This window comes from Polypterus senegalus, chromosome 5 (assembly GCF_016835505.1).
Source record: "Polypterus senegalus isolate Bchr_013 chromosome 5, ASM1683550v1, whole genome shotgun sequence".
NCBI classification, from domain to species: Eukaryota; Metazoa; Chordata; class Cladistia; order Polypteriformes; family Polypteridae; genus Polypterus; species Polypterus senegalus.
Window position 1 is genome coordinate 32,965,700 of NC_053158.1, and position 26,791 is coordinate 32,992,490.

The 26,791-nt window shown below is 38.8% G+C and overlaps 1 protein-coding gene across 3 annotated transcripts in view; it reads left to right on the plus strand.

Moving 5' to 3' along the window:
* Positions 1–26,791, plus strand: part of LOC120530197 (putative Polycomb group protein ASXL3) — a 262,912-nt gene that overhangs the window by 153,542 nt on the left and 82,579 nt on the right. For 2 of the 3 annotated variants that reach the window (XM_039754458.1, XM_039754459.1), the window contains one exon: positions 13,968–14,089. The exons of the other annotated variant lie outside the window; for it this stretch is intronic. In XM_039754458.1, the coding sequence (XP_039610392.1) occupies positions 13,968–14,089 (122 nt within the window). The remainder of the gene's footprint in view (positions 1–13,967; positions 14,090–26,791) is intronic. 3 annotated transcript variants of the gene reach the window in all.

Consider the following 26,791-nt stretch of genomic DNA (forward strand, 5'->3'; position numbering starts at 1 on the left):
ATTTTATAAAGCCATTTCCAAACAATTTCAAATTTACCATTCCACGGTTGTCAATCTTTCCATGAGTCGATGTCCCAGCAGATTCGGCCCAAGGATAAACTGTTTAATATTAAGAGTAATAAAGAAAAAAAACAAAAACTACACAGGTGAAAAACAGACCTTGGTGAACATGTTAAATATTCATGACAGTACAATTGGAAAAAGACTGAACAACTATGGCTTTCATGGAAGGGTGTCAAGGATAAAGTCCCGTCTCTCCAAAATGAATAAGGTAGCATGGCTTATGTTTGCCAGATTGCTTCTGAATGAACAATACAAATTCTGGAACGGTATACTTTGGTGTATTGATTTGGGCTTGTTTTGCAGCCACAGGACACGGGAAACTTGCAGTCATTGAGATAAGCATGAACTTCACTTTATACCAAAATATACTTGAGTCAGATGTGAGGCCATCCGTCTGATTGCTTAAGCTGGGACAAAATTGGGTCATGCAGTTGGACAATGATCCCAAGCATGGCAACAAATCAAATTCTGAAAGCTATTCTCAATGTTAAAAAAAGAAAAAAAATCAAGGTGTTGGAATGGCCAAGTAAAAGTCCCGACCTCAGTCGCTTTGCGATATTCTGGTGGGATCTTCACCAAAGAGAGCTTTACAGTTCGCAAACGAATGCCATCAAACATCAGTGAACTGAAATTGTAAAGATTGGGCCAAAACTTCCACAAAATAATCTGGGAGACTGATGAACTCTTACAGAAAATGCTTACTTCAAGTTATTGCTGCTCACGGTAGATCAACATGTCTCTCTATTATAAAAACAAATCCTGGAGAGAAACTGTAAGGTGACAAGACGTGATCTTCACATTAAGATCATGGAAGACACTTAAAAGACCCACAAGACTAAAGAGATTGGCCACGGAGCGACATTAAACATGAAAATTTGTGCCAAAAGATTGACCCAGGACCATCTCGCGATGATGTAGAACATGAGATTCTTGCAAGACACACCCTACTTACGACCAAATAACAGCACGGGCAGCAACACACTCAGCCGTGTTTTGGCTTTGAGCACACACAGATCCAGGGCTCTCAGCACATATAAAGCATATAAGGACAATATGTTATAGATGAAACATCGACGACTAAGCAAAGAAGAAAGAGCAGTGCGGAGAAAAGAGACTCAAAAGCATTGGAGAGAAAAAGAATAATCTGGGTGGAAATTCATAAAATAAGGAAAGCATTTATCAGCCCAGAACAAGTGGAATTGAAATAAAAGCAGGTCCAATCCGGACGTTGGCGCTATACACATGCAGAGCAGATTAGAGATTATGAAAGCAGTGGAATTCGAAAGGCTCAAAAAAAAAAAATGTTGGCGCAATACACATGTGGAGAAAGTTAAACAATATGAAAGTAGGAAAATTAGAAAGTATTAAAAAAAGAAAGTAAAGATTACAATAGCGCAAACAAACTGAAATTATTACTCGAAAAAGGGAAAGTAATCACCACAGACCAGGTGTCATTGAAACAAAAGCAGGATAAAGCGCGGTCAGAAATAAGTTAGAAGAGTTAGAAAACAAAGTAAAATGTCATAAAGAGGTAAAAAAAAACAAGGGGGACCAAACACATGCAGAGCAGGTTAGAGTTAATGAAAACTGGAATTCAAAAGACTCAAAAAAAATGTAGGCACGAAACACATGCAGAGCAAGATACAGAATATGAAAGCAGAAAAAAATGACAGTGTCAAAACAAAGAAAGTAAACATTGCATTAGCACAAAGAAAGAGAAATTATTACTCGGAGAAATAATGAAAAGAGGCGAGTAGAGGTTGAATATATGGACATAGGTGATATGTCAGAATTATGTAAACATTGTAAGGCTTTGAAGTTTAAGTCAAGAGAATTTCAAAAACGGGGTTTACCTCACATGCATTTATTAGTTACTTTGCAAAACAAATTATTAACTGCTGATGATGTAGATCGTTTTGTCTGTGCTGAAATTCCAAACAGAGAAACCTATCCTGAATTATGGTACAAAGTCATTAAACACGTCTCACTGACCTCATTAAAAAGATTCAGCACATTGGGACTCAAAAGATTCCAAATATTGTTTTTACAGAAGTTCTGAAATAAAAGTGAAACTAATGAAATAGCAACAATTCAAAGAAAAAAAAAATCTTAAAAGTGTGTATCCGGAATAACAAAAATAGAAGTTGGCGAGCGAAGCCCCCTAGTTACCTAAATTATAGTTAGGGGTGCAATTATGACAAAATTAATAATTGACAATTATTGCCTTTGATATTATAGTTGTGATTATTTATTTAAATTAACAGTACAAAGAAGTGCTGTAGGGCGGCACGGTGGCGCAGTGGTAGCGCTGCTGCCTCGCAGTTAGGAGACCCGGGTTCGCTTCCCAGGTCCTCCCTGCGTGGAGTTTGCATGTTCTCCCCGTGTCTGCGTGGGTTTCCTCCGGGCACTCCGGTTTCATCCCACAATCCAAAGACATGCAGATTAGGTGGATTGGCAATTCTAAACTGGCCTTAGTGTGTGCTGTGTCTGTTTGTGTTTGTTTGTGTGTGTCCTGTGGTAGGTTGGCACCCTGCCTGCACTATACACTGTACTGTGGTGACAGAAAAAATTCTTACCTTTTATTCCTTCTCACATCTCAATTTTTTAAGTTTTTATGGGAGTGAGTGTTGTAAGCTCGAAACATTGTATTTTAAGACGTTGTAACCCGAGGACCCCCTGAAATTGTGCAGCCCTAATTATAAGATGTACTTATTTTTTCCCGAATAGTTTCTGAATATTTACTTATGTTTAATGCTCTTGAAATTTGTTATGTTTTGATTGTCATCAGAGATTAGATTTCTCTGTTTATAAAACTTAGTGATGACTGTACTACTATGATTTAAACCTGAAGTCAAAGAGTTGAAGGAGGGTGCACTCTATTTTTTTCATGACTGTACTTGTATCACTGTCTGGTATACATGTGTTTGTGCTATGAAAGCTGTACGCTTTAGGATTTGAATTTCTCTTATATGTTTCGGTTTGGAGAGGGGTTGATTTTCTTGGGAGTGAGGGGCCAGAGTGTAGTGCAACGTAAGTAGTCCCTTCAAACTCTCTGATTGGACACTATTATGTATTTCAGTTTTGGCAGGCTCAAGACTGTTAAGTCATATAGAAAATGTGGTTTAAAAAAACAGATGGCTTTTGTTTGACTTGATACAGTAGTGTGCAGAATTTTATAAATATACTTCTCTTCCTATTAAATAATCATTCATGTCTTTAAAATGAAAAGTAATTTAGAGGTTTGTAGCTGATGTCTGCGTCTTAAAAAATATATTAGTCTGATGCAGTGTTGTGACTATTAATGAATCTTTTCTATTGTCTGACATTTTAACTACATTAGCAGTAAATCTTTATAGAGATTGCTTAATGCTGAGCTCTATGATAATTCAGACCTGTTCTGTTTTTTCAATTTACTACTCTGTTGCTGCTTAACAAAATGAGCTTTGATTCACATAATAAACATAAATAATGAATCATGTCATTTTTTGTTGTGTCTTCTTAGTGAATCTTCATTCATTAAAACTCAGGAATTATAAATGTCTCAGACAGAGGAATTTCAGTGTCTTACATGGATGTTACTTGTTTCTCTAGGCAGTACACTATAAATGGATTCAAGAGATTCATTTTCATTCTTTGATGGCAGCAGTTTCCTCGGAAGCTGCTGTTTATAATAGCACATATTCACATGTATCAAAGCACTTGCAGATTTCCAGCACCGCTTGTCATTAGTGTGACAAGAAATCAGCAATCTATTTGAGATTAAATGGGTAAAATTAATCCATGTGGGGAATTGTGTGCTTTTCAGTTGCACCTTGTTAAAACTATCAAATCATTCATCATGAAATATACTGCATGTACATTTTGCATATATATTCATTTTTGTAAGTGAATGCCATTAGTGACTTACATAACTTGTGTATCTTGAGGTGAAATTTAATGCTCAGTCATTGTCAATGTGGTGTTTCTTCAAATGTTTTCCTGTTGGCACTTTAGTCTTCCTTCCACGTCCCCAAAGACCTACAGGTTAAGTTACTTGCTGATTCTAAATTGACCCCATGTGAGTGTGAATGTGGGTTTGTGTGTGACTGCAACCTGTGCAGGACTGGCAATTGGTCCTGGTTTGGTTCTTCCCTTGCCCCCAGTGCTGCCATTAAAGGGCTTTGGTCTTGTTGACCCTGAATTGAATTAAGAAGGTTTGCAAATGTTATGCTGTGTTATCTTATTTTTTCTGTAAAAAGTAATTAGTGTTAGCAAGTCTTTCTAGTCAGCTATGAAATATTTATATATATATATTGTAAAAAGAAGCGGCTCGACACACGTAGAAAAAAGTTTGTGGCAGCCACCCGTATAATATTCCTAGCTGCAAAGGATTCTTTTAAGTTCATTCAATGATGATGACAGTACGGAGTCCAAAACAGAACTGGTGAAGGTTTGAAAAGGTCAGACAGGAAGTGACGCATGTTAACTGGAAGTGATGTAGGTTGACCGGAAGTGATGTTTCTCTGACATCAGCCTGGGAGCCAGGACTGGAAGTGACAATCTTCTGGGCGCTGGAACTGGGAGTGACATTTTCCTAGGTGACGAAACTGGAAGTGACGTTCTTCTAGGCACCGGAACTGGAAATGACGTTCTTCTAGGCGCCGGAACTGGAAATGACGTTCTTGATTCAGATAGGTTTTCCCGCGGCTGGTTTGTAGAGATAGCAGGAGAAGGTTTAATGCACCCCGCCCTCCCCTGGCCTGGTGTGGAATTACCATTACTTGGTCCACACAACGTCCTCCTATTTGCACGTGTGTAACATGGCCCCCCTGTCAGCCCAGACCTGTCAGGTCGGGCGTACTGGTCCAAGAAGTCGTGGCATCTAGAAAGGGCATCGGCTTTGGCTTGCAGAACTCCCCGGCGATAAACAACCGAATACTTATACGGCTGTAGATCCAAAAACCACCTCGTGACCCGGGATTGGACTCCTTGTGCAAGGCCATCCACTGTAAGGGTGCATGGTCCGTCACAAGAGTGAATTCACGTCCCAAGAGGTAGTATCTCAGCTGAGTAATTTCCCATTTAATAGCCAAAGCCTCCCGTTCCACTGCTGCATACCTAGTTTCTTGATCCAACAGTTTCCGGCTCAGGTACATGATGGGGTGTTCAGCTCCATCGACACTCTGGCTCAGCACGGCTCCAAGACCTGTGTCCAAAGCGTCCGTCTGGAGAATGAAAGGTAAAGAAAAATCTGGTGCCTTTAATATAGGAGTTGACGTAAGTTTCAAGTCACTGAATGCAGCCTCTGATATCTCATCCCATACCACATGATTAGGTCGACTCTTCTTTGTGAGGTTTGTCAAGGGCGTAGCTCTCTCGGAAAACCGGGATACAAACCGGCGATAGTAACCCGCTAAGCCGAGAAATGCCTGAACTTGCCTCTTGGTTATCGGACGGGGCCAATTTATAATGGCATCTATTTTAGAAGACTGTGGTCTCACCATACCCCGGCCCACTAGATAGCCTAAATATTTGGCCTCGACCAACCCAAAATAACATTTTTTCGGGTTGATACGAAGACCAGCTTCTGCCAGTGTCCGCAATACAGCTTTAAGCTGCAGTATGTGTTCCTCCCAGATGTTGGAATAGATGACAACGTCATCCAAGTAGGCAGCACTATATGAATTATGAGGACGGAGCACTTTATCCACTAGACGCTGGAAGGTCGTAGGTGCCCCATGTAATCCAAATGGGAGGATACGATATTGCCAGTAACCGCTAGGGGTGCTGAACGCTGTCTTTTCCTTAGCGGAGTCTGTTAAGGGAACCTGCCAGTACCCCTTAGTCATATCTAAAGTCGTCAAAAATTTAGCATGTCCTAGCCGCTCGAGGAGGTCATCCACACGCGGCTTCGGAATGGCGTCAAATTGGGAGATTTGGTTAAGCCGACGGAAGTCATTGCAAAACCTCCAACTTCCATTGGGCTTACTGACCATAACGATAGGACTGGACCAGGGACTATAACTTTCCTCAATCACACCTAGCTCCAACATTCATCTGATCTCCAACTCCACTTCAGCCTTTTTTGCCTCGGGAATTCTGTATGGGCGTTCTCAAGACTATAACCCCAGGTTTCATCACAATTTCATGCGCAATCAGAAAGGTCCGACCTGGCTTTTCACTGACTACCTCAAGGACAGACAGGATAACTGCTACGAGCTCCTGACGTTGTTGGCGAGTCAAATTATCTCCGAAATTAAGGTGTAATTGATGAGCGAAGAGAGAACGGAGCTGTCCGGAAGAGGGATCGGAATCCCTGTCCTTCCACGCTTCAGCAGATTGATATGATAAATCTGCTCGCTGGGTCGTCGATTTGGTTGTTTCACCCAATAGTCGCCCAGCCCCTTCCTCTCCTTAATTTCATAAGGGCCTTGCCAATGAGCCAGTAATTTGAAATGAGAGGTAGGAACTAAAACCATGACATGGTCTCCCGGGCGGAACTCCAGCAGAGACGTACCCCGGTTATAGCATCGGGCCTGAGCTGCTTGCACCTTTTCCATATGTTTTTTTAATATGGGTCTAATTTTCTCAAATCTATCGCGTAACTGTGCGATATACTCTAATATATTTGTTGATGGGAGGGCCTCTTCCTCCCATCCTTCTTTTAGAATGTCTAATATGCCATGGGGTTGTCGTCCATATAGCAATTCAAAAGGTGAGAACCCCCTGGAGGCTTGTGGAACTTCCCGATATGCAAAAAGGACGAGGGGGAGGAGCTGATCCCAGTTCCTTCCATCCTCATTGACTACCTTATGCAACATCTATTTGAGAGTTTGATTAAACCTCTCTACTAGACCATTGGTTTGAGGATGATATACTGCGGTCTTTAAGTGTTTTATTTGAAGTAGCTTGGCAGTCTCCCTGAACGTCTGCGAGGTGAAAGAAGTCCCTTGATCCGTCAGGATTTCTTTAGGGATTCCGACACGTGCAAATACCCCAACTAATTCCCGTGCGATAGCTTTTGAAGTAGCTGAGTGCAGCGGAACAGCCTCTGGAAACCGAGTAGCATAATCTACCAGGACCAATATATATTTATGAACTCTGGCTGAGGGTTCTAGGGGTCCCACCAGGTTGACCCCAATACTTTCAAAAGGGATATCTATTAAGGGTAAGGGAATAATAGGAGCACGGTCCCTCCTAGGAATTTGCCTCAATTGACATTCCGGACAGGATGTACAAAAGCGGCGAACCTCCTCGTTAATTCCGGGCCAAAAAAATCAGAGCTTAATTCTCACAAGTGTTTTATCGGGACCCAAATGGGCTCCCAGGAGATGGGTATGTGCTAGTTCACAGACCTGTCGCCGGTAAGTCCGCGGTACTAACAACAGTGACCTCATCTGTCCCTCATGTTCTGCCACCTGGTATAACAGATTATTATTAAGCACAATCTGAAGACCCTGTGGTATTGGATGCGAGGTGCGTTGGCCGTCTATTAGAACGACTGCATTCTCTGCAAATTTAAGGGAGTCATCATTCCATTGCTCCCTTTTAAATAAAGCCGGCGTCTGCCTGAATTGAAACTGCAGACGTGAGAGATGATCGGATTCGATCTAAAGGGGCGGGTTTTCATCCAAAGCGCTTGTTAATGACGTTTCGGGTTGCAACGTCCCTGGTATTTCGCCGTCATCACCAGAGGCCAAAGTTCGCTCCTCTGCCAGCTGTAAACATGGCGTGGAGGACATTGAGTGCGCAGAATCAGCGTCCGTGACTAGACCTAGTGATCAAGGAGGAGTGCCTGAATCACCACTATTTATGTTGACCCAATCTCTTCCTAGTATCACGGGAAAAGGAGGATTATCCATCACGGCCACCATTAACTTTTTAACTATGCCGTCCTGACATATGAAGCAGTTGGCGGATCAATAATACCGAACATCCCCGTGAATACAGGTAATGCAGGTCTTATTCTTACACCACTGTCGCAGTAATATCAAATGGCAGGCAACAATGGAAATGTTACTTCCGGAATCAAATAAAGCAATTACTTTAATTCCATTAACTAGCACTTCTCCCGTATGCGAACAAGCCAGTGGATTAGCGAGAGCGCACCGCGCCTCCTCCCACATTACTCCGCAGACCCCTTTGTTGTTTCGCAGGGCCTGCCGGCGCGTTTCAGAGTCCACTTGAATATGCTTCGTATTATAGCCGTGGGACTCTGTATTAGGGACGCAAGCACGCCCAGGTTCATCAGAGTCCCATTCTGACCCTCCCAAGCCGGTTTCCGCCTTTATGTGATCTATTGTCTCAATTAGTGAGACAATATCAGTATATTCTCAGGTCGGCTGAGCGATTTTCCCAGGTAGGCTTCGGAGCAACAAAGTGCAGGCCACCTGCTCCGCTATTTAGTGGCTGGAATTTTCATGGGGTTTTAGCCAACCAACCACCTTAGCCCATAAAGCCACGGCCTGTTTTCTGGTTGCTTTAGCGGGGTTAAATGTCCAGGCCATTATGTTTACCTGCCAGCCTGGGTTTCTCCCATCTTCATTAAAGGGCTTGCCCTTTGTGGGATATGATGAGGCAGTCCCCACACCCAGGAGGCCAAGATAAGAACCCAAGGCATCCCCTGACGCACTTGGCTCTAGTCTGTGGTTCCCGGGGCTATTTTTCTGCAGACCTTTAAAAGGATGATGGGTCGAAGCATACTCAAGCTTTCCCCCACACGCCCCAACTGACGCCCACTCGGCAACTCGGGAGCGGTACTTACCCATCTGATAGTTTGTTGGTTTATGAGCGTGTGTCGAGCCTAGGTTAAGGTTTATCCTCCTTTCTCTCCTGGAGTCTATCATCCTGCCGGCTACACCACTGTAAAAAGAAGCAACTCGACACATGTAGAAAAAGTTTGGGGCAGCCATCCGTATAATATTCCTAGCTGCAAAGGATTCTTTTAAGTTCATTCAATGATGATGACAGTACGGAGTCCAAAACAGAACTGGTGAAGGTTTGAAAAGATGGCAGTTTTAAATGGTCAAACAGGAAGTGACGTATGTTAACTGAAAGTGATGTAGGTTGACCGGAAGTGATGTTTCTCTGACATCAGCCTGGGAGCCGGGACCGGAAGTGACAATCTTCTGGGCGCCGGAACTGGGAGTGGCGTTCTTCTAGGCACCGGAACTGGGAGTGGCGTTCTTCTAGGCACCGGAACTGGAAGTGACGTTCTTCTAGGTGCCGGAACTGGAAATGACGTTCTTGATTCAGATAGGTTTTCCCGCGGCTGGTCTGTAGAGATAGCAGGAGAAGGTTTAATGCACCCCGCACTCCCCTGGCCTGGCGTGGAATTACCATTACTTGGTCCACACAATGTCCTCCTATTTGCACGTGTGTGACAATATATATATATATAAAGATTCTGTAAAGTGCCTTGAGCATGTAAGAGATGCTATGTAAATCTATTATTATTTTAGAATCTTTTCTGATGTTTATTCTTATGCTTGAACCAAAAAATGTGAGTAAGTTAAGCCCATTGTTAGGCAACAGTTTGGTCTGAAAGCAGGAAGCCTTGATTAGAAACTAGCCATTATGGAGCACACTCCCTTTCATACCAGTGCAACCAATTAGACTAAATGTTGGGGTTTAGCACTCTCACTGCACTGCTCTCCTCTCCACCACCTTAAGATCTTGTGTGGATAGGACTATACTGTTAGTGTGTTGCACAAAATACAGTTGTTTATAAAGCTCTAGAGATCAGGTATTTAGCAAGACATATAAATTAGCTCTTTTTACACTGGTAGTTTTTTGTCAGTGGCATCAACAGCAGATATCTCTCTTCCAGTTTTCTTAAACAATGGGAAAATTGAAAAACAAATGCTTCCATAGTGTGCCTCAGTTCTTAGATTCTAAGCATAAAACTTGCTTAACTTTCTGCAGTGACGGAACACACAGAAGAAAGTGGATCCAAACGAACAAAATAGATAAATGACCACATTTTTAATATGCCATGCATGGCAGCATATACTGTATGTTTGTTATCGAACACATCAAATCTAATGAGTTCATAAAGTTTACATGCAAAGATGGTGTCATACTGCCTTGGGGCTCAGATTTTAAAAGGGAAATACTTGTCTCTGCATTAATGTTGTGAGAGTCTATGCTAATGGAAAACAGCACAGTAGGTCACTTCTCAATGGAACACAACTGTGAAATGGCACCGGCTCCTGGTCAGCTTACACAACTTGACATAGCCTCATTATTTTTTTCTTACTAACAATATGAACTGTAAGTTTAAATGCTGTATGTTCAGACGTTTTGTGGCAAGAACTTAATAACTCACATACAACAAACATGAAAAAACATTTGAAAACAATTCAAAGATAAATGTTGCAAGGTAAACATATATAAAATATCATTGAGTTAATATAGGGTTGTGTCAGCTTGCATCTTCGAAGTTAAAAAGTAAAAAAAAAATTAATAAATAAAAAGGTTTAAGATTATTTCCATGCTGAAAATGAAAGAAAGTTAAAAAGATTTTACTGCCAAAACATTGTGTTTTTAACCATTTTTCCTTTTCAGCAGTGATAAATTGTGGTTATTTTATAAGATTATAAATAATTTATCTTGTTTTCGATTATTCGGCCATCTTGTGATGCAAGCTAATTTTAAATATAACAAAAACAGAATAGCCAAAAATGTTAGCATGCTTGAATAAGAAGATTAACAAATTTACCTTCCTCATTATGAAGTAATTCCTCCTCAAAAATTTCATATTCTTTATCCAGTTTTGATGCTATTGTTGTGCTTTTTAGCAGTACTTCTTTCATTTTCAAAAATCGATTATTGGAAGTAAAAGGAGAGAGGTGAAATAGATGTGATCTATTGCAGGCTAGCTAACAGGAAGAAGGTATATTTGTCAATGTGTCACTTCCGATATTACGATATTGTGTTGGACATAACCTTGGGGCCATGGGTACATTGTGCATTGAGCACACCTCTAATGCACCCAGTGCTGCTGATTCTGAGAGACTTGACAGGTTTTCAGAGTTCCTTATCCATCTTCAGTATATTTTTTAATCTGTCACTAATTTAATTAAAATGTATCCAGACAGGAGCCAAACAAATTAAAGTTATTATGGGAGCTATAACTATGGTCTCCAGTAGCATTTGTGTTTGAGGATCTACTGTACATAGAATAAATGAGTGTTTCTACATTTTGTTTTGAGTAAGCACAAATCATTTGCCTTTGGCAACTGTTTGACTTGATTGGCAGGGACATTGAGACAATTCTTCCAGGGACCTTTAAAGCAGAATATCCAGCCATGCCTGGGGTATAGAGTTGATTGAGTTTTTTTTAATGCATTGTTTTATTTTTAACCCAACCTAAAAATATTTTTTATTAAATGAATCAGACTTCACCTCCAGAACTAAGCCTTCAAAGAGACTTATAAACACTAGGCCTCAAAAGTAAGTATGGATCCCAAACTAAATATAACTGGCTTTTCAGTGTAGACAGAAGAAAAAGAACCAAAGCTTATGTTGTTCAAATGGGAGAGGGGAACCATAAAAGCCCTGGTTTAGTCTTTATCATAATAATAGTAAAGTTTATTAAAAAAAAAAGAAAAACAGAATTTTAAAATGCAAAAGAGACAGAAAAAAAGACAACTTAAGAAAGAATAAAATCCAATTATAGAAACCAAAGAATTAAAACTGTAACAAGCTGAGGATCTAAAACCTAAATATGAGAGGCAAACAATACAAGCATGAAAACTAATGTCACAGCAGGCAAACTGACCAATAAGTCATTTGCTATAAAATGGGGATCAGACCAAAACATATCAAAAATATAAAGAGAGAACAAACTAGGGGCTAAGTGGAAATAATGAAATTGACAAAAAATGAAAAACACAGCAAAACATACTCAAAATCCTAGCCATAACTGGGTTATGCTTGATATCTGAAATGTTGCTATTATATAATGAATCTCAGCACAGTATACTGTACAAGGGTGAATAAGTACCAGCGTATTCACAAGCAGTATTCTGGTTTTCTAGGTGTAGATTTTTTTTACATTTACGTAAGATCATTTAAAACACATCATGGGTGAAAAATGAACATGATATTTTATTAAAGCTGCATATACTGTACACTGCTTTATGAATGCATGTTTGCCCGATGAATTGTAAAAGCTGGATTTCAAAATAATTGTTGTAAGTAGCCTTGCAGTTAGGAGACCTGAGTTCGCTTCCCAGGTCCTCCCTGCGTGGAGTTTGCATGTTCTCCCCGTCTTTGCGTGGGTGTCCTCCGGGTACTCCGGTTTCCTCCCACAGTCCAAAGACATGCAGGTTAGGTGCATTGGCGAGCCTAACTTGTCTCTAGTGTGTGCTTGGTGTGTGGGTGTTTGTGTGTGCCCTGTGGTAGGCTGGCGCCCTGCCCAGGGTTTGTTCCTGCCTTGTGCCCTGTGCTGGCCGGGATTGGCTCCAGCACACCACCGTGACCCTGTGTTAGGTTATAGCAGGTTGGACAATGACTGACTGTTGTAAGTAGCAAATCTGCATTATCTTAATATTGGTCTCCAAATTTAATGTGTTATGTTAAGTGTTATGTGTAAATGTTTATTAAATCAGCTTGATCTTTGCAGAAACTGATATTTACCAAGCTTGTTCTTATTGTTCAGTGCTGCTTGCAGGTGTATTTCTAGTACCCAATTTAAGACTCTGATTTTACATATCAGTAGAGTGACACACTATTTCTTGTGTACATGTTGAGCTGTTTTGGCAGTATTCTCTGTATATTACATAAAATATATTAGGTCAAAGTACAGAATGGCATTTTCTCGATATTTCCACACATTTATGTTTTAAATTTGAATAAGTTATCTTTTAATATCTTTTTATGTCTGCCTAGCCAATCCTGATCTATTCTGGCTTAGGGGGAATGCATGTATATACTGTTAATTTATGTTACATTAAAATTCTATTGTAAATCTTTTAGATGTCGTAACTGTGACACACAACACAAGGCTCTTGCTACTGCCATTTTAGTTACTGTTTGTTTTGGGGGAAATGAAACACGAGGTTGAGCAGATTTAAATCAGAAGTTTGACTTTGCTAGTTTAACACTTTCTACTTTTTACTATTGATGAACTCCATGCTTTCTTTGGCAGTGTGTTCTAAGTCGCTGTGCTAGTTGAAGAAGTGTTGGGTAATGAATCTTGTACATGCAGTAGAGATAAGTAAGATGGTTCTACTGGCAGCCATGTACCTCTAAACAGTGACATTAAATTCACCATGTACTTTTGATGGTCTTCAGTTTGTTCTCTTCTCATCCTTTTAGTTTGGCATTCACCTTAGTATTTTCTGTCGTTAACTCTTTGTACATGATCTCCATCCCTCATCCCTCTAGTTGTCATTAATTTGTTACCTGGTCTTTGACGTGAAATCCAGAGGGCACATTTATAAATGTTCAGTCAAAGGTGTTTGTGATCAGTATAGTCCCATTGCCCATTTTCCCCGAAGGTTGTTGGTGATTTCACTGACAGATGTGAGTTTTTCTTTCACTGCGCAAGTTATTTTTCTACCATCTTTTTCAAAATTATTTTTCACATCCGAAATTGTCTCTGCTAATTCCCAGGTACAATAGTGATCTCTTTTCTTTTCAGTTTATTCTGAATTGTTGATTATTGTCTACCTACTATTTATTATTGATTTTTTTATCTTTCTGCATTCTCTTTGCTTTCTTCTCGTTCATGACCTGATTATTATTTTGCATGCATGTTTAGTCCAACATACTTGCAGATCACTATACTATAGTACATCCAGGTAAACCATAGATCTCTGCATAATTGTTGAACCTTTTGGCCTAGGCATGATTTAGTTAATTTCAGAGAAAGCCGAAAGGAATTGCTAGAAATATTTGTTTATCATTTATCATTCCAGTATGTCCTATGAAGCTACCTGAAGAACAGTCTTCCGAAAACGAAACAAATCCCACCACTGCAGCAGTGCAGAATAAGTCTGTGTCTTCCACTCAGCAACATACCAAAAAAGCTCTAAAACAGGTAAGGCAGCAAGAGAAAATAAATTTAGATTTCAGCTAGAATAACTTACAAAGTATAATTAAATCCAGAAGAGGTGTCAAAATTTGTGGTGCATTTTGTTTTGTTTCAGTGAAAATCAAGTAAAAAAATCTTACAAATATTAATTGATAGTCTTTGGACAACAAAAGATAATCTAGTTAAGCATACCTTAAGTTAATGAAACTTTTATAAACAGAAAATGAGAGAAGTGGGTAAAGCGTTTTTGGTTAAGATGATGCTGAGTGGTTAGTACATGTTTTCTATGTTTTATATTTATTGTAATAGTTCAAATTTAACTTGAATGTAAAACTTACTCATATGTTTTATACACACTTAATGTTTTTTCTTATGTTTCTGTTACATTTAATTTTGTTCTTATTTTAACTTAATTTTATTTGTAATATGTATAGAGCGCTAAGCGTATACATCAAAGTGCACTTTAGAAATGTTAGCTAAATTCAATTGAATAGGACTGAATAATATCACTAATTTTAAAATTCTGAACAGGATCCAAAGAATTACTTTGTAGTTATAACATATTAAGTTGCAGGAAGCCCTTCTTTATGCAAAGATTTTTAAGAATCTGAACAAACTACTGAGATATGTAGTTGAAGCAGAAACCTTGACAATTTTTATTTTCCTTGCATTTTATAGTTGTTTTTCTAAAATCAAAATTTATTAAAGGTCACAAATAGGTTTCCCCAACTTTGTAGATGTGGCTAAAGGTATTGGTACCTTACAACTATAAAGAACCACAAGTTGAAACTGACAAAAAGTATTTGGCAACCAAAATCTTTATTCCATAATTCATAGAGCTCTTGATTTTGATTTAGAACTTAACATTTCAAAAATAAAATGAAAATGTCACTGGCAAAGTGGGAGTCCAAGCTTGATATTTTGTAGCACTCCCTTTTTTGGCAATAACTGCAATCATGCGCATTCTGTTACTCTGATTGAGACTTCTGTGCCTCTCTCCTGTCAATCTTACCCAATGTTCTTGAGCAAAGAGCTTCAGTTCCTTATCCTATCTGAGAGTTTCAGCTCTTTCTACAGATGCCCAATTGAATCCTGAGTAGGACTCATAGCAGGTTACTTCTGAACATTTCAATATTTTCTTTTCAGCCATTTTTTGGTGGTCTTAGATGTATGTTTTGGGTCTTTATCCTGCTAGAGGACCCGTGATTTCCGACTGAGACATAGCTTTATGACTCTGGGTATTACATTTCTATCTAGATGGCCTTTATAGTTATTCTTGATTTCATTGTGCCATGCACGGATTCAAGAGACAGCACAGCAACTACATAACAATAATGAACTTCCTCCATATTTCACAATGCTGTATTTTTTCTTTGTTAGGATCTTCTGCAGACATGAAGTTGCTGTAATTTACCAAAAAAAAATCCTAATTTAGTTTCATCTACATAATGGACATTCTCCCAGAGGGAGTATCACTTATCAGCATGAGGTTTAGCAAACTTCAGTCTGGTCTTTTTTTGTCTGTGTCTCAGAAGTGGGATCTTCCAGGGTCTTTAACCATGCAGCTCACTTATGTTCAGACAGTAATGGTGTGACTTAAAGTGGACCTTGATCTTTTAGGTCAGCCTGAAGCTTTTATTTTTAATTCCCTTGCTTCTTTCTCCACCATTTGAACTATCTGTTCAGTCCAGGGTCCATTAATCCTCTTGGGATCAAGTCCAGGGAAGCTGGCTACAGTCCCATGGACCTTTAAACTTCTTGATAATATTAACTATTGTTCCTTGGTCACAAGAACATGATGCTCTTTGGTGAAAGGCTTGTAACCTTTACCTTGATAATGTATGGCTATCACCTTCTTTCTTTCCTCCTCAGGAAAATCTCTGCTTTTCTTTCTCTTGTCCATGTTAATTGTGATGTACACAATGACACAATTCAGCTGAGTGAGGACTTTGCTCCATTCAAAAAGGATGGGTAACCGATTATTGGGTTGAAGTCACCTATGATACTAATTAGAGTAATTAATCTACTTAAGTTATTGCCAGAAACCAGTTGTCACTTTTAAGTTTTATGGGGTACCAATAATTTTGTCAATTCCATTATCATTTGTTTCATTTTTTAAATATGTGAAGTCCTTATTCAAATGTTAGCTGTGTCCTCTATGGAGTCTAATATAAAGAATGGTGGATGCCAAATAATTTTTGTCAGTTTCAACTTATTTCATGGAAATTTTTATTTTATTTTAAATAGTAGGAGGGTAGTAGCACTTTTGCCCATGTTCATAAACAACATAGAGTGACAGCTGTTTTACAGTTTCACGGGGATGTGAAAGACTAATATTAAATTATAAGAAAAAATTTGGTTGCAGTCATCGCAACTAAAGGTGATATACTATATACAATTAGTGGGTGCTGGATTACTTTGTTCATTACATATATGAAATAATTTTTTTAAAAATGTGATATTTGTTCAGTAAGCTACCCATATTTAATGTTCTATTTTGGTTGAACACCTGAAAACATTCAGTCTGAAATATTTGCAGTAATAGAGGACTTCAGAGCACTGTGCATGTTAAATGTTTATGAGAAGGAAACACCAGTGACATGTTTAAAGTAATTTCTGTTAAACCTTTGAATTGGCTGGCATTAAACATATAAATCCTGCAGTTATTTATTTTATTACAGAAGGCTACTTTAATTCTTTCAGGGAATACTAAATTCAACCATGTGTTTATTTTTTCCAGTTTATTCACAGAATGCCCATTACAAAGTTCTTTCTAGTTGATTAATGTAAATTAATTGATCATTTTTAAGGCAATGCAACTTATCTCAACAACATACAGTAACTTGAAAACAAATAAAGGCAGTGAGGTTGCTATTCGTTCATTATTGAATGTTAACTTTTGCAACTGCTTAAAATTACTTTTATGTGTTTTATTTTATTAAGTATGGAGTAGAGATTGTGGCATTACAGTCAAGAATTTTCAAGTGAGACATTGTGTTTTAAAAATCATGAAAAAATATGGTTATTTAAATGACTTTGTGAGAAAACACCATAAAACATGTTGTCGTACAGTAAAGATACTGTAGACACACCTGTTTTTTGTTTGTATTTTACTTTATCTGTTTATTCTTTTTGTTAGTTGAGAGAAAGGCAATGACAATTTTTTTTTATTAGCAGCATTTTTAAAAATAGCAATTTGGTCTTTGTGGGAAATCATCTCAAAGAAGGCAATTCAGAATGGTGATACTAAAAGACAAAAATCTCTGTAAATAAGTGTATTCATAGGTGTCAACTTACAGCAGCTAGATACCATAATAAGTCTTACTATAAATGATTATGGTTGATGTAATTGTTGATAATGTGACTTAAAATTCAGCAGCTTTGAGTCCTGATTCTTACTGCATTTACATTATACATGCCAATGAAAATGTGCTTATAGTTGTATGTGTACTTATTTCAAAAATGTTAAAATACCAAAATCTCCATGGGGAGTTACATTTTTAGTAGTTAGAAAAAATATTTTGGACAATGTTACATTTTTATTTAAAATTTCTTTAAGGATTCAAGTTTCTCTTGGTTTTATTTTTACTGCCATTTCTTGTGACATAATGGTCCCAGTATTCGTGTTGTCTACAACTCCTGTAGTTTTTATATTGAAATTTTACATTACAAAATTTATTTTCATTATTGTCAAGTTTTATATATTTTTTATGTATTTACTTAACATTTTAATCAAAGCAAAGTATCAGTTGTAAGGGAAGGGAAAATACCTTGTACTTACATCCAAACATTATAGATGGCGGCAGGGCCGGAGTTAGATGAAAAGAGGCCCTAAGCTATTCCACTTATGAGGCCCTTTCACCTCCCATTTTTGTTTGTTCAAATTGCTAACAATTTGAATGTAGGCCCCTCTTGATCTTGAGGCCCTAGACTGAAGCCTAGTTAGCCTATAGGAAAATCCGGCCCTGGATGGCGGAATTTAGTAGGGAGGAATTGTTTGAAAACTACTGAAGAGAACACTGTGATTGAAAGTAATGTGATAAAGAGCACTTGGAAGAAATAAAGCAGAAGTTGCTGAATGGGATAATGGTATTGGTTGCAAGAAATTTAAAGGACCAATCTGTACATTTTTGAGAAGCACTAAAAAAGGTGAGGTTAGATAAAATGTTGTAAATGTTTAAAGCAACAGAAGAGCCTGAAAGTGACAGGTTGATAGACCTTTACAACCTGATTACATAAGAATGGAGGATTCCTGAAGACTGAAAAAGAAGTGTTCTCATTCCAGGTGTAAAAGGAAATAGTGATCTGCAGGAATGGGGGTCATATTGAACGATGAAGCTTTTTGAGCAGGTGATCAATGAAGGTGAGGGAGTGTTAGAGAAAAGAACCAGAGATTAAGTGAAGTTAGCGAAATGCAGTTTGGCTTCATTCCTTGGCAATGAACAACAGATGCAATCTTTATTGCCAGGCTGATGTTTTAAAAGCATCAGGTGAAACATAAGAAGCTGCAGTGTGCTGTAGATCTGGAGAAGGCTTTTGACAGGATGCTATGAGAAGGGGTGAGTTATGCATTGAGAAAGTTAAGTGTGGACAAAAGGTTAGTGTCTGCGGTGATGTGAATGAATTATGACACATGAATGATTGTAAGGACAGCAGATATGGGATAGTGAACGTTTTGAGATGAACATGGGGGTATACCAGGGATCTTTTGTGAGTCTGGCACTTTGTGATAATAAATAGAAGTGATAACCAGAACGGTGCAATAAGAATTCCCATGAAAACTCTTAATGCAGTTTGCCAAAGATTTATACACTAAGTGATACAGAAAAAAAAACAAGACAAGACTGCACATAGAATTAATGCAAATTTAAGAGAAAAACTAGACTTGGATTCAATAGGCATTATGCTGAGGATGAACAGACTTAAGATACTTTAGGTAGGTGGAGCAAAATAGCTGAGGTACAATGATTGGGTGAAGTGGTGCATATAGATGCAGGCAGAGGTGTATAATCAAGGAAGTTCATAGTTAGAGGTGGTGTTAGATGATGTGAAGGAATGCATCTTATCCCAAATGACACCTAAGACTGCTGATATGGTGGCAACTGGCTATCCTTAGCAAACTTGGAAAATAATGAGGATGAATGATTAAAACTTTTTAACTTTATTCTTCATATTGTCTCTATTCAACAGAAGTGGCATTTTGGCATGTAAATCCTAGTGAGGATTAGTGGCTACACATTGTCAGAAGGGAGGGAGCATTCATGAGAAGCCATCCATAAAAAGAGATATGCAGAATGTGTGTGTGTGTATGTCATAGCGAGTGTGACAATGACAGCAAGCAAGATAAAGAAAGAGGAATACTTACAATCGTTAAAAGAAATGCAACTAGGTTTAAATTTATTGGACTGGGTGCATGGACGCTGGCTTGACTTGACTTACAGAGTTGGCGAAACTGAGTGCAGACGGTGTTGCCTCTCACCCTAAATGAGTGTTGTGAGGTAGTGTGAATGTGCAGGCAATAGACAAGGTAGATAAAACATCTTTAGAGTTATGTGTAAGGAGTTGTGGAAGAATGGAGTGCTATTGAAAATCCCCATTCAGGAAAATGTCTTCCAGTAAACCTTGCTTGAGGGAGAGATAGTGTGTCTCACAGTGTATTAGGCTACCAGCATCAGTGATAATGAAATATTAGATGAACAATGACAGAGAAAATCAAACAAAATGCAGATCAATTAGCATATTATTTTGTCATAAAATACAAACATCAAATAACAACATTAAAATATAAACATTCATCAGATACTCAACACTGAAAACAGAAGCGCAAATGAATATCCATTCAGTAAATTGCAAATTGCCTGGTTAATACATAATAATCATCATTCACCACATTCACAATTTCAGTCCAAGAACATAAAATATAATATTTCATGCCAATGTAATTAAAAATTATTTATTTTCCCGTTTTTTTTTTTTTTCAATGAGCAAAGTCCTAAATTGTGTTTTATTTAAATAGTCTATTCATGATAATGTTGATAGCAACTATTCTAATGCAGTGAGATACACAATTTCACACAGACTTTAAATTGCATCACAGAAAATTCAGGTAATGGTCAATTGAAAGGCTCTATCCTTCAGACCTTAAAATGTTAAAACTTACTTTCAGATATGCACAGAGATACAGTATGCCAAAACAAAATGGGGTTGAAGGGCCTGACCAAGCAATTTGGAAACAGGCTAGTAACAACAGGGACAAAGATAATTGCACACACTTCAAGTGGAATGTTTTTCATGATAAGAAATTGCATTGAGTATATCAGGTTAATATGAAACAAAAATGATTATGATAAAGTTTACTAATGAACATTTTAATAATACATTAAATTATTCAGGCACATTTACTTATTTATTTTTTGCAAAACAGCACCACCTACTGGGAATAGGGGTGGGGTGGGGTTTGGAGGGGATGTATAGTGCTGCATTTACCCCACACGTAGACACTGTACTTTGTGATTGAACTATCATACTTTTTGATGTTGTTTTGGTATTTCATGTTTTTTGTTTTATAACTGAAGGCAGGAATAGATCATTTTATCTACTTTTCTTTTGGAACAAATATTACATGTTCAGTGGTTATGCAGAAAGTTTAGTACATGAAGCAGAGTGCTGAGTCCTTGCATTTTTTAAATTTGTAGCAATTATTTTAGGTAAGCAATTAGATGTCTATTGGTGGGCTTGGATGGAATTCACATAAGGCAGATATGGGATGAATTAAGTTTAATATAAGAAAATGTAATTTTTGTATATGTGGAAAAGATATTTTAAGCTGTTCTGAAAGATTAACAAAGTGAGTTATTTATTGAGTCATTATTAGTGATTAAATGACAGCTTTGTGGTTTAAGGTTCAGTTCTCTGGCCAGTGCACTTTAAAGTAATTTTTTCAACTGACATAGGGGAGCAATTAGAAAGACGCTTGTCAGGTGTCAATTACACACACATTTTTGAAAATGTTTCCTCAGTCAGTGAGTTCTGAATACATGGACCCACTTCTGTAGCAATGTGGTCGAAAGTAGAACATTGGAGACCTTTAAATCTCAGCACAGTATAAATGTGAAATTCTTAATAAATAAGAATTGACAAGGTTATTTGGCTGAATGATCTTCACTTGTCAAAATATTTTTTATAGTATGTTCTTATGTTTCTACCATTTTGCGTTATTTAGGTTTACTTGAAATGTACTGCACAAGCAGACTGAGGATATTTTCATGATCTTAAATTAGGCAAAAATCATCTGGAGCCTCATGTATAAACAGTGCGTATGCACAAAAATGTTGCATAAGAACGTTTCCACATTCAAATCTCGATGTATAAAACCTAAACTTGCCGTAAAGCCACGCACATTTCTACGGTAGCTCATACCCTGTCATACGCAAATTTTGCAGACTGGTGGCACCCAGCATCAAAGCAGTGCTACTCTTCCTGTGTGGTTACCCTTTCTCTTTTAGATCCACATCCCTGACGCAGCTTTATAAATACACTGAAATTAACCACATATTGTTTATTAGTTTAATACATCTGATTGTAATTAACCTGCAACAATATAATGGTCCACAGAATAGTCAAACTATTCCAAATACCATTACTGCTTTAGCGTTGTTACTCTAACTGCACCTTCTTCTTCTTTTAGCTGCTCCTGTTAGGGGTTGCCACATCAGATCATCTTTTTCCATATTACTCTCATTGCACCACTCAGAGTATTTATATCACTGTATCTCAGTGTGAATCGCAGCTGTACAGCAGCTGATCGGAAAGAGAATTATCGGTATACAGCATCAAGCACATGCTGCCTCAGCCATGCTGTCTATTGAACTGCACTCATACGGCAAACACTTCAGAGCCTTTCTTCGCAGTCCAGAAACAGTTTCATCCCAAGAACTATAAACGCACTCAATCAGTCCATCAAGTGCTCCTTGTAGAACTGTTTGTACCTATAAGTACAATTACCTCACTGTAAACTTGCCATACAGTTACAGTGGTATGAAAAACTATTTGCCCCCTTCCTAATTTCTTATTCTTTTGCATGTTTGTCACACAAAATGTTTCTGATCATCAAACACATTTAACCATTAGTCAAATATAACACAAGTAAACACAAAATGCAGTTTTTAAATGATGGTTTTTATTATTTAGGAGAAAAAATCCAAACATACATGGCCCTGTGTGAAAAAGTAATTGCCCCCTGAACCTAATAACTGGTTGGGCCACCCTTAGCAGCAATAACTGCAATCAAGCGTTTGCGATAACTTGCAATGAGTCTTTTACAGCGCTCTGGAGGATTTTGGCCCACTCATCTTTGCAGAATTGTTGTAATTCCGCTTTATTTGAGGGTTTTCTAGCATGAACCGCCTTTTTAAGGTCATGCTATAGCATCTCAATTGGATTCAGGTAAGGACTTTGACTAGGCCACTCCAAAGTCTTCGTTTTATTTTTCTTCAGCCATTCAGAGGTGGATTTGCTGGTGTGTTTTGGGTCATTGTCCTGTTGCAGCACCCAAGATCGCTTCAGCTTGAGTTGACAAACAGATGGCCGGACATTCTCCTTCAGGATTTTTGGTAGACAGTAGAATTCATGGTTCCATCTATCACAGCAAGCCTTCCAGGTCCTGAAGCAGCAAAACAACCCCAGACCATCACACTACCACCACCATATTTTACTGTTGGTATGATGTTCTTTTTCTGAAATGCTGTGTTCCTTTTACGCCAGATGTAACGGGACATTTGCCTTCCAAAAGTTCGACTTTTGTCTCATCAGTCCACAAGGTATTTTCCCAAAAGTCTTGGCAATCATTGAGATGTTTCTTAGCAAAACTGAGACAAGCCCTAATGTTCTTTTTGCTTAACAGTGGTTTGCGTCTTGGAAATCTGCCATGCAGGCCGTTTTTGCCCAGTCTCTTTCTTATGGTGGAGTCGTGAACACTGACCTTAATTGAGGCAAGTGAGGCCTGCAGTTCTCTAGACGTTGTCCTGGGGTCTTTTGTTACCTCTCGGTTGAGTCGTCTCTGCGCTCTTGGGGTAATTTTGGTCGGCCGGCCACTCCTGGGAAGGTTCACCACTGTTCCATGTTTTTGCCATTTGTGGATAATGGCTCTCACTGTGGTCCCCTGGAGTCCCAAAGCTTTAGAAATGGCTTTATAACCTTTACCAGACTGATAGATCTCAATTACTTCTGTTCTCATTTGTTCCTGAATTTCTTTGGATCTTGGCATGATGTCTAGCTTTTGAGGTGCTTTTGGTCTACTTCTCTGTGTCAGGCAGCTCCTATTGAAGTGATTTCTTGATTGAAACAGGTGTGGCAGTAATCAGGCCTGGGAGTGGCTACGGAAATTGAACACAGGTGTGATACACCACAGTTAGGTTATTTTTGAACAAGGGGGCAATTACTTTTTCACACAGGGCCATGTAGGTTTGGATTTTTTTTTCTCCCTAAATAATAAAAACCATCATTTAAAAACTGCATTTTGTGTTCACTTGTGTTATATTTCACTAATGGTTAAATGTGTTTGATGATCAGAAACATTTTGTGTGACAAACATGCAAAAGAATAAGAAATCAGGAAGGGGGCAAATAGTTTTTCACACCACTGTATAATATTGCACAATTGTAAATTTTGAGATTAAAGTTGACATTCCGTGCTTTTTTTCCACTCTGGGCCTTTTTCCCACTGTTCCCTAATAAGCTTTCATATTACACTCAGACGGTGGGCAACGACTCGCCTTTTCATGGCGACTTTGATATCTGACAACTTCTTTTTTGTTTCGGGCACTGTGTGACTTTATGAACTTGAGCTTTCGAGTTTCTCCGACACGCTATATCACTTGATCAACTTCCTTTTGTTGTTTATACCACTGTTTAAACCAACAAATAGTACGTTTTTCTTTGCCTCCATTTGGTATTCGCTGAAATTCTTTTTTCCCTCGTGCTTTTGCCATTGCCTTTTCACAGAACACTGAGCTTAAGGGCTATTTATATATTGATTTGCATATTCAAAGAGGCATAATTTGGGGGGAGTTGGGATGGGGCAGCAGGCGCGTGCACATGCATTAATTTTCACGCTGACCGGGATTTATGTAGAGGAAGAACGTGGAAGCTGGTGTTCGCACAGATTTATGCATCTGGATTTTTTTGTGCGTAAGCACACTTGGGCTTTTGTGCTTAGAAAGATAGCAGAATTTTATTTTAGACTTAATTACTGGTTATGTAATTAACTTGTGAGCTGTTGAAATTGACATGTGAGCTTCTGTGTATATGAACTGTTAAAATTTCACATCTAAACCTGCCTTTTTCTCTAATAAACACTGTTCTGCATATGTAATATAAATTGAGTATTAAAAGTAAACATCCAAGATTCTTTGCAGTTGCTTAAATTGCTTGTCTTTTACCCACATGGTGGCCTGACTGCTGATGTAGTCCATGATGAAAAGGGCCACCTGAGCTGCAAAGAACATTATACTACTGGAACATGGAATGTGAGAGGGATGAACATTGGAAATAAAAGAACAAGTGTGGACCTAGTGGGAGTCCGTGAACTGCATTGGATTGGATCTGGGGACTTCAGCTCAGACGACTACACCATTTATTACTTGGACAACAAAACAGAAAGTTGAAAGGCAGTTTCCATTGTGGCAAACAAAAGGATTGCAAGGTGCATACAGAGCTCCCAGTACATAAAAGATTGGTCATGTCCATCCACATCATAGAGTAACCTCTGAATGTGTCCATCATCCTAGTCTATTCATCAACAGAAGACGTGTCAAAGCAGAACATTGGGGACTTCTATGCTCAGGTCCAAAGCGCACTCAATAGAACCCCAAGAAAGGACATCACCAACATTATGGGTTCAATGCCAAAGTTGGAGAAGGAGAGGATGCAGGAGGGGTCAACAGGTATGACTTAGGGGAGAGGAAAGAAGCTGGGGACCACCTTGTGCAGTTCTGCCAAGAGAACAAGCTTAGAATCACCAACCCTTCTTCACACAGCCCTATATGCTTGGACATCATAACCAGATTGACCTTATCATCTGCCAGCAAAAATAGAAGGTAACAATTGTTTCTGATATGATCACCCACTCCATATGGCTAAAGTCAGTGTCAGATTATGCAAGATCAAGCATCTGGACAGGCAGAGGAAGGTTGTAAGACGTTTGTGTGTTAGTGAGATTCTTGTGCAGTATGCAATCAAAGTGAGTCATTGGTTCAACCTGCTAAAGCAGGAAGGGGGGAGCCTAGATGAATTGTGGGCAGAGATCAAAGGGACCATCACTGAAACTGCTCAAGAGCATGTGCCATCTAAGAAGCCAGTACATGGTGGGAACTAGTTAACTGCAGCCACCCTCCAAATCTCCAATAACAGGAGAAGGCGACTTAATGCCAATTTCCAAAGAGAAGCCAGAAAAGAGGAGAACAACTTCCAGAATGCTCTCTGCATGAACATCGAAGAAGCCTATATGAAGGGCCATACCAGTGAACTATTTGCCATTGGTAAAACAAGTGAAAATGCCTCACTCAGCACGGCAATCAACCATCAAAGACCGTTGAAATGAAATTAGTGACCAGCCAGACATCAAGCAGAGATGTAAAGAATACACAGAGGAATTATACACTAGCGCGGACTACCCTCTAGTGGTTGGGGGTTTAGAGGAAGCAGAACCAGAGTAAAAGGAAAGTGAAGTAGATTGGGTGTTGAGGCAACTGCCAAACAACAAAGCACTTGGCATTAATGGAATCCATACAGATCTGCACTAACCAGTCCCAAGAGCCAAACTAACAGCTCTATGCCAGAAGATGTGGAGGACCTGCACATGGGCAAAGGACTGGAAAAGATCAGTTTTTATCCCACTGCTGAAGAAAGGTGATGCTAGGCATTGTGCCAGCTATAGAACAATTGCTATGGTCCCCCACACCAGCAAGGTGCTTCTTAAGATAATTCAGAGGTGTGTGAGCAACATCCTTGATTGAGAACTTCCTGACGCTCAAGCTGGATTCTGTAACGGTAGAGGGACCCGTGATCACATCACAAACTTGAGATGGATCATAGAAAAGGCGAGAGGGTACCAGAAGAAGCTATACCTGTGCTTCATTGATTATACCAAGGGTTTTAGACTATGTTGAGCATGATAAGCTTTGGGAAGCACTGAGTGAGGTAGGAGTGCCAGTGCACCTGATCAGGTTAATCAAATCACTCTACTATGTTCAAGAAGCCACAGTGCGAACCACGTATGGAGACACAGAATGGTTAAAGATCAAAAAGGGTACAAAGCAAGGATGCATCCTTGTAGTTGTTTTGTTGATATGTGTCATGGAGCAACCAGTGCGGACCACCGCGTTCTTCATAATGATATACAGTGGATCTGATATGCAGTAGGATTAGAGGTAAGATGAAGAAATGTTTAGATATTGCTTAAACTATATACAGTTGTTCAGTCAACTGTGTATGGGGGTGCATAATATAATGTGTCCTCAATTCGTTGTAAGATTGCTTAAGGCCATTTTACATTACACAACCTCTAATCCTAGCAAGTCAGGGAAAGTCATGTAGTGTGACATACCCAGTGACTCAATCCAACCAGTCTGCAACTTACCTCAACAAAATCAAACAGGTTTGATATATATCAGTTGGCTGTTTAATTCAGTGTTGACAACCAATTAGAAAT